The 12,298-nt window shown below is 61.5% G+C and overlaps 1 protein-coding gene across 9 annotated transcripts in view; it reads right to left on the reverse strand.

The window, feature by feature from the left end:
- Window positions 1–1,718: 1,718 nt before the first annotated feature.
- Window positions 1,719–12,298, reverse strand: part of LOC111145587 (ral guanine nucleotide dissociation stimulator) — a 43,049-nt gene continuing 32,469 nt past the window's right edge. For 5 of the 9 annotated variants that reach the window (XM_022500564.1, XM_022500563.1, XM_022500561.1 and 2 more), the window contains 14 exons: window positions 11,800–11,993; window positions 11,085–11,554; window positions 10,099–10,314; window positions 9,709–9,812; window positions 9,215–9,299; window positions 8,178–8,246; window positions 7,622–7,714; window positions 7,051–7,083; window positions 6,624–6,745; window positions 6,366–6,461; window positions 5,931–6,132; window positions 5,534–5,776; window positions 4,343–4,457; window positions 1,719–2,797 (listed from right to left, as the gene is read on the reverse strand). In XM_022500564.1, the coding sequence (XP_022356272.1) occupies window positions 2,622–2,797; window positions 4,343–4,457; window positions 5,534–5,776; window positions 5,931–6,132; window positions 6,366–6,461; window positions 6,624–6,745; window positions 7,051–7,083; window positions 7,622–7,714; window positions 8,178–8,246; window positions 9,215–9,299; window positions 9,709–9,812; window positions 10,099–10,314; window positions 11,085–11,554; window positions 11,800–11,993 (2,218 nt within the window). In that variant the 3' untranslated portion in view covers window positions 1,719–2,621. The remainder of the gene's footprint in view (window positions 2,798–4,342; window positions 4,458–5,533; window positions 5,777–5,930; window positions 6,133–6,365; window positions 6,462–6,623; window positions 6,746–7,050; window positions 7,084–7,621; window positions 7,715–8,177; window positions 8,247–9,214; window positions 9,300–9,708; window positions 9,813–10,098; window positions 10,315–11,084; window positions 11,555–11,799; window positions 11,994–12,298) is intronic. The other 4 variants (XM_022500557.1, XM_022500562.1, XM_022500560.1 and 1 more) reach the window with 1 other exon arrangement.

Here is a 12,298-nt window from a genome sequence, read left to right on the forward strand (position 1 = left end):
GTCTTTCATCAATCTGAGAAGTTTTCAGCCATCTTTACTTCAAATAATCTCTCTGCTCCTTTCTCTCTTCTTCTGGGTCTCTCGGTATCCAGATGCTGTTAATTTGTTGATGTCGCCCAACTCCTGGAGGGGACTGTTCATTTTTCCTCATTCTTTTTCCTTTGTGCTCTTCAGGGAGAATAATGTCACCAGCCTTATCTTCGAGTTCACTGATTCTTTCTTCTGCCTGTGCAAATCTGCCATTGAACCACTCTGGTGGGTTCTTTTCATTTTTTCTGGTGAGTTTTTTCATTTCAATTATTGTACAGTCCAGAGTTTTTTTTTTTTAAGATTTTATTTATTCATTAGAGAGCCAGGGAGAGCACACAAGCAGGGGGAGAGGCAGAGGGAGAGAGAGAAGCAGACTCTCCACTGCGCTGGGAGCCCAATATGGGGCTTGATCCCAGGACCTGGAGATAATGACCTAAGCTGAAGGCAGATGCTCAACCATCTGAGCCCCCCCAGGTGCCTCAGAGCTCCAGAATTTCTATGTGGTTCCTTTTCATAACTTCTCAATAGAAGTTTCCTATTTGTTCTTACATCATAGATTTCCTTTGTTTTTGTCTTTTGTTTTTGTTTTTTTTTAAGCTGTCTGTGGTTTCTTTTAGCTCACCGAGCATATTTAAGTCAGTCAACTTCATGTCTTTGACTAGTAACTTCGATGCATGGACTTCATCAGGGAAGTCTGCCAAATTCTTTTTTCCTACATAGCAGCACGATCTTCCTATTTCTCTGTACACTTTGTAATTTGCTGGGAACTGGATACTGAGGATGACAATGTGGTAATTCTGGAAACCAGATTCTCCCCCTCCTCCAGGCTCACTTCTGTTGTCCGAGAGCTGCATCTTCCGTTTCTATAGTGACTTTTCCAAACTACGCCGTGACATGTATTCCTTGTTCGGGGACTGAAACTTCCGTCCCGCTGCCCTGGTGGTCAGCGCGTGGACTGGCAGCGATCTCCTTCATCACTGACGTCCCATGGCTGTTTGTCATCAAGCACTCCCCTGGCTGCTGTGTGTTGGGTGAGGGTGTTCCAAAGTCCCCAGATAGTTCATTCTGATCCTTTTCTCCCCGCAGCCAAATGGTCTCCATGGAGAGACTGACCCCTGTGCTGCTTCTTCTATAATTTTCTCTTGCAAATGTTTTTTTTTTTAATTATTTTTTAAATATTTTATTTGAGAGACAGTGAGAGAGCTCTGGTGAGTTGGTGGTGGGGAGGGGCAGAGGCAGAGGGAGAAGCAGGCTCCCCGCTGAGCAGGGAGCCCTAGGCGGGGCTTGATCCTAGGACTCTGGGATTCTGACCTGAGCTGAAGGCAGACGCTTAACTGACTGAGCCACCTGCGTGCCCCACAAATGCTATTTTTAAAGACACCCAGGCTTCTGGGCTTGTTGCTAAGCCCTGTGAAAGCACCTCCAACCTCGAATCCCAAGGGTGCTGGGGGGCTGACCCAGCTCAGTGCCCAGCTTAATGACCCTGAGCTGAGCATCTGCTCCGTGAAAGTTAGGTCTGCACATTTCCTTAAGTCAGTGGGAAGAAGGGTGGCTGGCTCTTCTCACTTGTCCCGCATACGATGAACCGGTAACCACGCAAGATCTCCTGTTTGCACATAGAACACGAGAGTCTGTATCTCGTTTCTACGAGCGCAGGAAGTGAAAGAACCAAACCGCAACTCCCAAGCTATAGTAGAAACCAGATTTTAATATAAGATTCAAGTCTAGCATTTGCTATTTACAACAAATAAATATTGCCCCTCCCCAACTGGTAAACTTTTTTTGTTTTGTTTTTGCCTTTTATACAAATATTCAACACCCCTCCCCGTTCCCCCGATTCTCCTGTCCCACTAACTCCCGTCTCGTGTGGTCTCATGAAGCCCAGGGCGCAGCAGTGGGTGGCACTCACAGTGTCGTGAGAGTCCATGGCAATAGGCCTCGGCGGAGACCATCCAGCACACCGGGTGAAGAGTGTGATCTGTGGAAAGGCTCCCCGCCCTCCTCTCCTGGGGGAGGGCTGGGCCGGGGGTGGGTGAGACTCCCTCGCTCTGTTGGCCCCGACGGTGGTATCTTTGGTGCAGCCTGGGAAAGGCTAGCCTGGTGGAAAGAGGGCCCAGGACCCGAGAAGGGCACGGGCCAGTGCCCATGGGCATGAGGAGAGAAGTGCAGTGGTCAGACCCAGTAGATAAGTGGGTGCCCTGGGGTGCCCCTGGGCACAGGTGGCAGTGACCCACACCTGAGCAGGTGCGGGGGAAGGGCACAGAGGGCGGAGCCCGGCGGCAGGCGGGGCCCCATGGCCGTCAGCAGAGCTCCTTGGCAAAAGTCAGCTAGTCTTCTGGTTCCAGAGAGCTGAAGGCACCTACGGCAGCGAGTGGTCCACGGGAGGCCAGGTCAGCCGAGCAAACAGCAGGCGTCAATCCCGGCAGCCGGGGAGGTTCAGGGTGAACCTGGAGTCTGGGGGTGGCCTGAGCTGGCAGGTCAGGCAGAAGGTGTCCGCCCGGCCTGGGCCACTGGAGTCTCTAGGTGCTTAGTCACCCAGCCGGCCAGCGCCTGACAGAGTGGTCCTGTGGCTGGCCAGTGCCGGAGACTACCTAGAAGATGCCCTTGGCAATCTTGAGTCCCTTCTGCTTCATGCGAGGCAGAGTCGAGCTGGTGCCGTGCCTGACCTTTGCCCCCTTTGTGAAGGTCCGTTTCTTGAGGACAAAGTCATAGTTGGCCGTTGAGTTCATGGCGTAGAACACGTTGGCGTTGTCAGGGATCTTCAGCTCTGGTGGGAGAAGGGCGGGGAGAGGGTCACAGATGCTTACAAGGCCCGACAGAACAGCCACCACTTGAGGGCCCCCCAGGGCAGGCCTGAGCCAAAGAGCTGAGACGCCCCAACCCAACATCAGGAGACCGATGAGCCCTCGGAGTGACATCTGCCGAGGAGACCAACGGGCACTCGGGAAAGCCAACGATTCGTGTTTGAAAAGGGACTCTGACTCCACAAGTCCCCACCTCAGTCTGGAGTGGGCTGCCCCGCTGCCTTCGCTGACCATGATCTCGAGCCGGAAGATTTCTAGAATCCAGAACACCTCCCCTAAATCCTGCCCTACTCAGGACCAAGGTTGGGGGCCTCGCAAAGGGCAGGTCCTGCCCCAGGTCTTCTGTGCCAGGGTCCGGGAGAATCCACGCCCCCCCCCCGGGCAGCTCCTCCTCTTCCGTCTGCTGTGGACAGGAGCCCACTACCACTCAGCTTCTTGCCCCTGCCTCCCCTTCCCTACCCTGTCCTGGGCCTCAGTCTTCCTGTCCTGTAAGATGGAGGCTGCACCAGCCCTGTTCTACCAAAATGGTGCGAGAAGGTGAGAGAGGGTTCCGGAAACAACTTTTGGGGATGCTGGGGGTCACCATGAATTGTCTGGGCTAACAGCTGGCAGCTCACGGGAGACAACAGAGCCCCACATCCTAGAGGTCTGCATGGATCAGCCTCTGGCTCGTTATCTCCCTTGTGGGGATGAGGAAACCTCAGGCGACATGAGGGCCATGCCCCAGCTCCCTGAGGCCCGCCGTCAGCCTCCTAGTCTGTGCTGGCCCTGGTTCTGCCACTTTCCCAGCTCTCACCCACTGAGCAGGGCCCCTCAGAACCTATGCTTAGTATCTGCTGTGGTCTGAATGTGTCCCCCCAAATCTGGGTGGGAATCCACACACCCAGACGATGGGGCCTTTAGGCCGTGATAAAGTTGTGGGACTTGAGCGTCAGGAATGGGACGGACGCCTTATAAAAGGGGACCCTCGCCCCTTCTGCCACGTGAGGGCACCAGGAGAAGGTGGCCGTCTGCCCCGTGGACGAGGGCCCTCGCCAGAATCCCAGAACACTGTGTGCTGGGAGCCCCACGTCTCAGTCCATCCGCCGCCCCAGCCGCCGTGGCACGTCACAGCAGCCCCAGCAGACGCAGACAACGTCACGTGTGTGTGGATTTTAACATATTTGAGGTTCAGGTGCACGGGGGGCACGATTCCTTCTGAAGCATTTGTGCCCCATCTCAGCCAGTGAGCTCCGTGAGCGGCCCCTGGGCGCTGTTGCTGGGCTGCCTGGCCCCGGAGGAAGAGCCCTTTCCCTTCACCGCACGGTGCCATTCGCTTGGAGCTCGGCCTCCCGCAGCCTGTCCACGTGCGGCCAAGGGCACGCACGTGCCAGGGGCCGGTGAAGGCTCCTATGCGAGGCCACCCAACCCCCAGTGTGGCTGCACGGGGTTCTGGGAACGCGGGCCCTGGGCCTGGGGCTGGGGTATGGGGCTGTGCCCATGGCCCACGCGGCCGGCCCCGGACTTACTCCGATCGTCGGAGATAACCTGCACTAGCTCGTAGTCGTCCGGCTCGTCCTCGTCCAGGTTGTGTTTGTCCATGGCCTTGCGGATGACGGCTGGAGCCTTATCTTGGCTGGTTACCTGGGTCGGGGAAGAGGCAGACCGTCAGGGTGCAGGGCCTGGAGAAGGCCCCTGCAGTGGGCAGCCCCGGGAACCCCTGAAGATGCCTCCCACTGCAGACAAAGGCTCAGCTTCGGGCTGGGTGCCAGGTCCACAGGGGCCCCTCCATCTCATCCTGCCCCAGGAGACCTCTGTGCAGGGATGGGGCGCTTTTCCCAATTGTTTCTGCCCCCCCCCTTCTCTTACAAGCCCACCACCTTCCTCCCATGCCACCTCGGAAACCTGCCGGCTCCCGGGGGCTGCTCCCGGGGGCTGCTCCCCTTGAGCCTGTCCTTGCAGGACAACGGGAATCAATGAACCCAGGGAAGAGACAGTGTCTAGGCCCAGCCCTGGAGGAAAGAGAGGAGCCCAGGGGCTGCCTCTGTGCCAGGTCTGCGTTGGCTGGAGGCTCAGGGGTGGTCAGCGTGGGCTGACCCCTCCTGCCTTGACCCCAAGGCCACAGTGCTGATGGGCCTTGGACATGGAGTCCTACGGGTGACCGTTAATGACAGTCAAGCTCAGCACAGGACAGGTGTGTCACGGGGCACCTGACCCGGTGTGAGCAGATCGGGGGGGTGGGGTCTTTGGGGAGTGCATGTGACTCCTCTGCAGCCTGAGCTCTGGAACATGAGTACCCCTGCCGCCCCCACTCCCCAGACACAGTGTCTGGAGACAAAGCCCCTTGGCTTGGTCTCAAGCCCTGAAGGACCTCCTTGGTCTAGCCACCTCCAGGGCCACCAGCCTGCCATGGTCCCTGCCTCCCCACTGGCCTCCCTGCACCTCCTGGCCCCAGCCCACGCCCACAGAGAAGCCCCAAGTCCCCGCGGCCCGCCCTCCGCTCCAACCACGGGCAGCTTCTGTCTCCCTCCAAGATCCAGACGTAAGCTCTGAGCCCTTGACCTCAGGCCTCCTGCGGCTCCTTCCAACCCCTGGGCCACCCCGCTCCCCCTGAGGCGCCTGCTCCGTGAAGCTCTCCCGGGCACTCGCCCTCCAGGGAAGCTTCTCGATGGCCCCTCCCAGCCCTGTGGCAGCTCGGCCTGGGCTTGGCGGGCACCCACCAGGATGCTCTTGTACAAGTTGCCGTTGTCCACGTCCAGGCTGACGCGGATGATGCAGCAGTCGCCCACCTGCTGGTTGTAGAGAGGCAGCGAGGAGCTGCAGCCGCACACCCCGGACACGGAGCGCTTGTGGGTGCGTGTGGCGGCCACGGGTGTGGTGGAGGCCGAGGAGGAGGACGTGCTGCTGGAGGCCGAACTGATGCCGGAGGTCTCCGGGGACGACTGGGAGGTCGACTCCCAGAACTGTGGGGACGGCACGATCAGCAGGGGCGCCCTGGCCAGTGCCCTGCACCGCGGGGACCCCAAGAGCTCCGTGTAGGAGCTGGGGCTTCCTGGCCACTTGTGGGGGGCCGAGGATTGGGGACCTGGGTCCCGGGAGAGGGGGTGTGGCGGTCACCTTTTTTTCCTGACCGTCGGGGGACTCCGGGACAAAGCTCATGTTGATCTCCTCCACGTCGGAGCTGGACGAGCCGGCCGAGTGGACGCTGAGGGCGTCGGCAATGTCCCCGCTGCTGAGGTAGGGGCCGCACCTGAGCTGGTCGCAGGACTTGGAGTGGGAGCTGCCGCTGGTACTGAGCTCCCCGCTGGGGGCCTGGCGGCTGTGTGGAAGGATCAGCTCATCTGGGGGGCCTCCCCCGGGGCCACACCCCACCCCTGCCCCCTCCACTCCACAGTGCAGCCTCTGTGCCAAGCGCTCGGTCAGTCACCAGGCCCATGTCTGTCCCTGCTCTGGGAGTGATGGATCAGGGTCACCCTACTACGCAGAAGCACGCTCAGCCCGAGGCTGCGCGGAGCCGGGAGGGAGCCCGTCCTGCCTGCCCCGGGCGCTCACTCGCTCCAGCGCTTGACGATGGCCGCGTTCTTCTTGGCCTTGAGGGTGTTGCTGGCCGACTCGGAGGGGGGCTCCAGCTCACACGACAGGTTGTAGCTACGGGACAGAGGCACGGCTGTGAGGCTACGGGGAGGCGCACCCAGGTCTCCCTCCCAGAACCTGCCTGGCAGGGGGCGTCTAGACGCCCAGTCAGTCCAGCGCCGGCCACGATCCCGCACCACAGGCCGCCCAGTGCGCCCGATTCCTGCACAGACGCACCTCTCCGTCTCGCTGAGCCGCTCCATGGCCCGGAACCAGGCCCGGAAGTGCTCCTCGGGCACGATGCTGTAACTGTTACACGCCGACTGGAGCAGCTTGATCTGGGCGATCACTTCGAATTCCTGGGGCCAGAGGGCAGGGCAGGAGGGTGTTGGCATGGATGGGGCGCTGGGCATGGCCCCAGGGTGCCCCCCCCCACTCCTGCCCAGGCCCACCCTGTTCTCAGAGCTGGGTCCAAACAGCCCTCCCAGGAAGTCATCCCTGATTCCGGCCTCCCGCACCTGCCCTCCAAGTGGGACAGGTCCCCCGGCCTCTGTGTATCGCACCCGCCCCAGGAATATGAGAAGAAGCGGGGTGCGGCCCAGCGTTCTACCCGTGGGTCTCGATTCCACACCCCCGCTGACATGTAGGGGCTGCAGGGGCTCACCTTCCTCCTCTTCTCGAAGTTGATCAGTCTCCCCTGAAAAGCAAACAGCCAGCGACCCTCAGAAAGTGTCCCCTTGCCCAGGACTGCCCCTCAGCCCCTCTCAGGCTGCACTCCCAGCTGCACCACCAGGGGAAAGATGGGTGCACGCACCCCGGCTCTGGGCAGGTCCTAGGATCTAGGGGTGGCTGGGTGGGGGTGTGGGACGGGCAGAGCCTTAAGGAACTTCTTGCCCAACCCTCTGAGGACAGGAGAGACTGAGGCCTGGGGCAAGACGGCCCAGCCTGGCCACCCCAGTGCCTGACCCTGGACGGCCAGCGCCTCTCCGTCCGTGGCCACTGCCTGAGGACAGACTGCGAGCTGCCAGGGCCAAAGCCGTCTGCAGCTCTAGGCCCCGCCAGCTGGGCACCTAGCCCTCCGCTCACGGGGGAGCTGGGCACGGGGGTGGCTGGGGGCTCTCAGATGAGGTGTGCCCAGCACTGAGAGCTCAGGGCTCAGTGAGGGGCGCCTTCCTCCGGGGTTCCAGGACTCCCGCCCCACTCCCACCCCGGCCGGGCCCGCAGGGCTCACTCACATACAGATAGTCCTTCATTGCGGTGTCCAGCATCACCAGGTCTGTGAGGAACGTGCCCAGGTAGGGAACGGTGCCCTGGATGACGCCCTGCGGCTGGGACGCAGGGCTGATGAGCCAGGACCAGGGCCCCCCTTGGCCGCAGCCTCCACCCCGGCCTCCCACTCGGAGCAGCCCAGGGACTTTCAGCTGTCTCCCCCAGACTCCTTCCTAGTAGCCACGGGCCCCCAGCTCCCCTAGTCACCTTCCAGGCCCAGAGTCTGGCAAGTCACCGAGGTTCTGGTGACCCTCATCACCCCTAAACCTGTCCCAAGCCCGTCTCTCCCAGGCCCTTGCTCTGGTGGCCGTCAACAGTGCCGTCAAGACAGCAGCAGGTCAGGGCGCGGCCCTCACAGGGCCCAGAGGGGGGTCTGGTCTAGCCAGCAGGTCACGCACGGCAACAGCAGGGTGGGGGGAGGTTGGTGGGGGGAAGGCGGTGGGGGTGGCCCTTCCTCTCCTCGAGGGGAGGCCAGCTCCTGCTGCTCCCAGCCTCGCTGCTCCCAGCCTCGCGCACACTCACCATCTCCTTCGGCCGCTTTTGCGCTCTCTTGGGGTTCATCTCCAGGGTGGCAAACTTGGAGGTCCCCTCCTGCCAGGGTTGAGGACAGGGTCAGCGAGACCTTCCTCTCCTCCCCAGCTTCCCCTCCAACAGACCTGACCTTGGGCCTTGGTCACTGGTACAAATGTGGTGCCGGAACGTGGGACCGCAGCCCACCCTCCCTGAGCCTGTTTCCTTGTCTGGAAAGTGCGGATGAGCAAGACACCCGCCTCCTGGGGGTCTCCCAGGACTCTGCGTCCTACACCTGTTCCTGTCGCTCTTCTCCCTCGCCTGCCCCGGGGTGAGGCCCTGCACAAAATTCATGCCCATTTCTTTTCTCCTTGTGCCTCACTGCCTCCCCAAGAGTCAAGACACCAGAGGGACCCCAGGCTCATCACACCTCCATTTTTTTTTTTTTTTAACACCTCCATTTTCTGAGAGCAGGGACTTGCCCGAGGTCTCAGAGGGACTCGGAGGACAGTGGGCTCCTCCCTCCCAGCTGGAGACCTACTCCCGCTAACTGGTCTTCCGGCAAACTGGAGGCCCTGTGGGGAGAGCCTAGCAAGACTCCCTGGGATCCATCTGTGGTGTCCGGCCTGGGGCAAAGTCTGCAGCCCCCCACCGTACCCACAGCTGTGTCCTGGGTCTGCTCCTTTGGACCCAAGGTGGGCAGCCCCTTTGCGATGTGGCCTCTGGCCTCCCCTGTGGCATCCTGGCCCTGGGCAGGCAGGGAGCCCTCCCCTGAGCTGTAGCAGACAGGAGCCCCCCACCCCTGACCCCATCCAGCTACCTGCCTGGAGGAAGCAGGACACCTGCTAATCCTGCCAGCTTACCTATCCCTTCTGACTGTCCCCCGACCGCACCCCCACCATCCCATTACCAGGGTCTCCTGTTCCCCAAACTGCCCCCCACTGGCCAGGGACCAAAAAGATCCCACTCCGCAGAGTCCAGACAAGACAGGACTGGAATCTTTCAAAGAACCGCTCGCTGAGATCCTCCCTCCTCCGCCCAGGGTTCACCTTGATGAGCAGCTCTCTGCTCAGCGAGTAGTTGTTCTCATCGGAGAAGATTTCTGACAGCTTCTGGAAGATTCGGAAGCTTTCCCTGTGGGAAGGGAGGACAGCCTTGGGAACAGCACACAGGGGGTGCGTGCTAATCCATTTTATTTTAGAGCCCAAGGCCCTGAACTGCCTGGATGGGTGGTTTCCACACAGGGTCCCGCTCTGAGGGCCCCGGGGAGGAGAGCTGTGTGTGGGGCTCTGTTCCGACCCGTTTGGATTTCAGGAGGACAGAGTGGTGTGGCTGCTGAGTAAACCCAGGAAAATCTCCAGTGTGGCCCAATCTCGTAGCTGACAGATAAGGAAACTGAGTCCCGAGGCAGAACTGCTTGCCTAAGGCCAATGGACACTCGGAGGCCCTGCCAGCTGACCCAGGATTCGCTGGCTCAGGATTTGCCGACCCCTGGCAGGTCCTGGGTCCCCCCTGGAGCTCCTGCTGAGAGACGCACGCCCACCTGGAAACTTCTTCCCACGTCTTCTTCAGCCGGTGGATGGAGTTGCTCTGCAGGGCGGACAGGATGGCGTAGAGTGACGAGAAATTCTTGAGGACGCGGCACTCCTGGGGGAGGAAGAGCAGGGCTGAGACGTGGCTCTGGTCCCCGTGGCTGGGAGCTCCCAACCTGGGGGAGACGGATGCCGGCGGAGCCCGGGGAGGCAGTACTCCCAGGAGGGGGATCTCGGCACAGCCCACAGGAGGGAGTCATGGGGCAGTGAGCACCCGGGCGGCGGGATGCGCTGGTCAAGGCCGGCGCACTCCAGAGGAAGGAAGGGCCTGGACGCCACATCACCACCCTGAGGGCAGATCAAGTGAGACAGGGGCTCCCCAGGGCCCCTCGGAGGCGTACCCTGGCCACCTCGATCCAGTGCTCCACCACCCGGGCCCTGCCCCGGGCCGTCACACTCCGGTCCCCCAGGCAGGTGGTGATGACGCAGTTGGCCACGCTGTTGAACTGGGCGACGGTGGCACGGACGGAGGGAGCCAGGTGCTCCTTGCCCTTCTTGTCTCGCTGGGACCAGATGGAGCCCAGGCAGTGGTAGGGCACCACCTTCTTGAACAGCTCCTGGGGACCAGGGGGTGTGTCACGCAGCTCTGCCACACCCCGGCTCAGGATCCCCGCTCCCCTGGTCCCAGGCAGAGCCCCTGGTCAGAGCTGAGCTCGGGAGCGGACGATGTGGGGCAGGATGTGGCTGGAGCCTTGCAGGCCTGGGGTGTGTGTGTGAGTGTGTGTGTCTGGGCTTTGCTCTCTGCCTACCACAGGCGCCCAGCACGAGTGGCCCAGGATGACGCGCTGGAGGAAAGAGTCTAGCATTTTCAGCAGCCCGCCCTTACCGACTCCAAGCACCAGAAGGGGCCTCACAGCTGCACACAGCAGGGGGCACTTCCGGCTCCCCCATCATGCCTTGGGTCCGCCCCCCTGACCCCGTCCAGGTGCATGCCCACTGTGGGTGCCATACCTTCGGGCTCTAGTTTCTGCCAGAAACTCTAGTACACAGCAGGTGCCTAATAAGTGCCGAGGCAGGTGAGGCGTCCTGGCAGATCGGGGGGTTGACCCAGGGAGCAGGCAGCCCCTCAGGGAACTCCACTCCCCCACCAAATAGGCCAGGCCCCACCCAGCCTTCGACTGTTCCCCCTCATGTAATCCACAGTCCCCGCAGGCTGGGGTGGGAGGGTCCCGTCTCTATGTCCCCAGTCTGCGGATCTTATAGTGAGTCCTGCTGGAACTGGGAGCTAGAGCAGGACATCAGCTGGGAACCAGGGAATGGCAGGGCATGGACCCAAGGCCAGAGAAAGGGGCGCCCCTGCCCTGTCCCACCACGGAGAGGCACTCACTGCATCCATTAGGGTAAACTGCTCTGCCACCAGGTCAGGAGGGAAGGCCAAGAGGTGAGGCTTCTCATTCAGCCCATTTTCTGCAGCCACAACTGAAGGCCAGGGAGGCTCAGGCGCTGGAGCTGTCTCTGGCTCTAGAGTTTGAGACAGAGATGGCTTGGGTTCTGGAGCGGGAGCCAGAGCCGTGTCTGGTTCTGGAGCGGGAGCCAGAGCCGCGTCTGCTTCTAGAGTGGGAGCCGGAGCTGCGTCTGGTTCTAGAGCGGGAGCTGGAGCTGCATCTGGCTCTGGAGTGGGAGCCGGAGCCGGAGCCACATCTGGTTCTAGAGCAGAAGCCGGAGCTGCGTCTGGCTCTGGAGTTCGTGCTGGAGCTGCGTCTGGCTCCGGAGTAGGCAGGAGAGTTGGTGCTAAAGCTGGCTCTAGTTCTGGAGCTGTTTCTGGAACTGGTGCTGGAGCTGAAGCAGGGGACAGAGCTACAGGAGGAAAGAAGTTTCCATGTCCCTTTGCAGACACAGAGCTCAGCCCGGGGCCTCCCAGAGAAGCCACAGCCGGGAAGGAAGCCTCAGTGGGATGGCTCCCCGAGTGCAGTACACCCGCTGGGTGCTCTGAGCCCAGTCCCTGCTCCTGGCCCCACACCAGCCTGTGGGGCTCGTCCCTATGGGGCCCAGCACCGACCCATCCCCACACACCCCCAGGCACCCAGCCCCGGCCTTCTCACCCTCGGGCTCTGCCTGCACGGGCTCTGCGCGCTCCAGCTGGGCCAGCAGAAGGTGGGCACGGCGCTCCAGGTCAGAGCCGGGCATGTTGAGCTGCACATAGGCCACCAGCTGCTTGAGGCAGGGAAAGTCTGGGGGCTGACAGAAGTCCTCCGAGTACTGGTCCAGCCAGGTGCCCAGAATGGAGGAGATGGCACTGGAGGTAGGCGGGCAGGCGGCAGCGTCAGTGGTCTGGCCCTTCCTTCCACACGGCCCCCTGGGGCACCCCCGGGGATGCTCCATCCAGAGGCCAGGCCCACCCAGCTCACCCCCACCGGCCATCCAGGCAGGGGCAGGTCTGGCCAGCAGGTGCGAGTCGGCAGTCTCCACAGGAGGGAGCCCTCCATCTCTGGTGTGAGCACCCCTGCCTTCCCCGGGGGGCCCGACCCACTCCTCTGTCTGGGGTCCCTCCTGCTGCACCGTAAACCCCAGGAAGGTGGGGAGGGGGTGCAGCGTCTGCTC

This window comes from Enhydra lutris, unplaced genomic scaffold (genome assembly GCF_002288905.1).
Source record: "Enhydra lutris kenyoni isolate GAN:26980312 unplaced genomic scaffold, ASM228890v2 scaffoldscaffold13, whole genome shotgun sequence".
Classification (NCBI taxonomy): domain Eukaryota; kingdom Metazoa; phylum Chordata; class Mammalia; order Carnivora; family Mustelidae; genus Enhydra; species Enhydra lutris.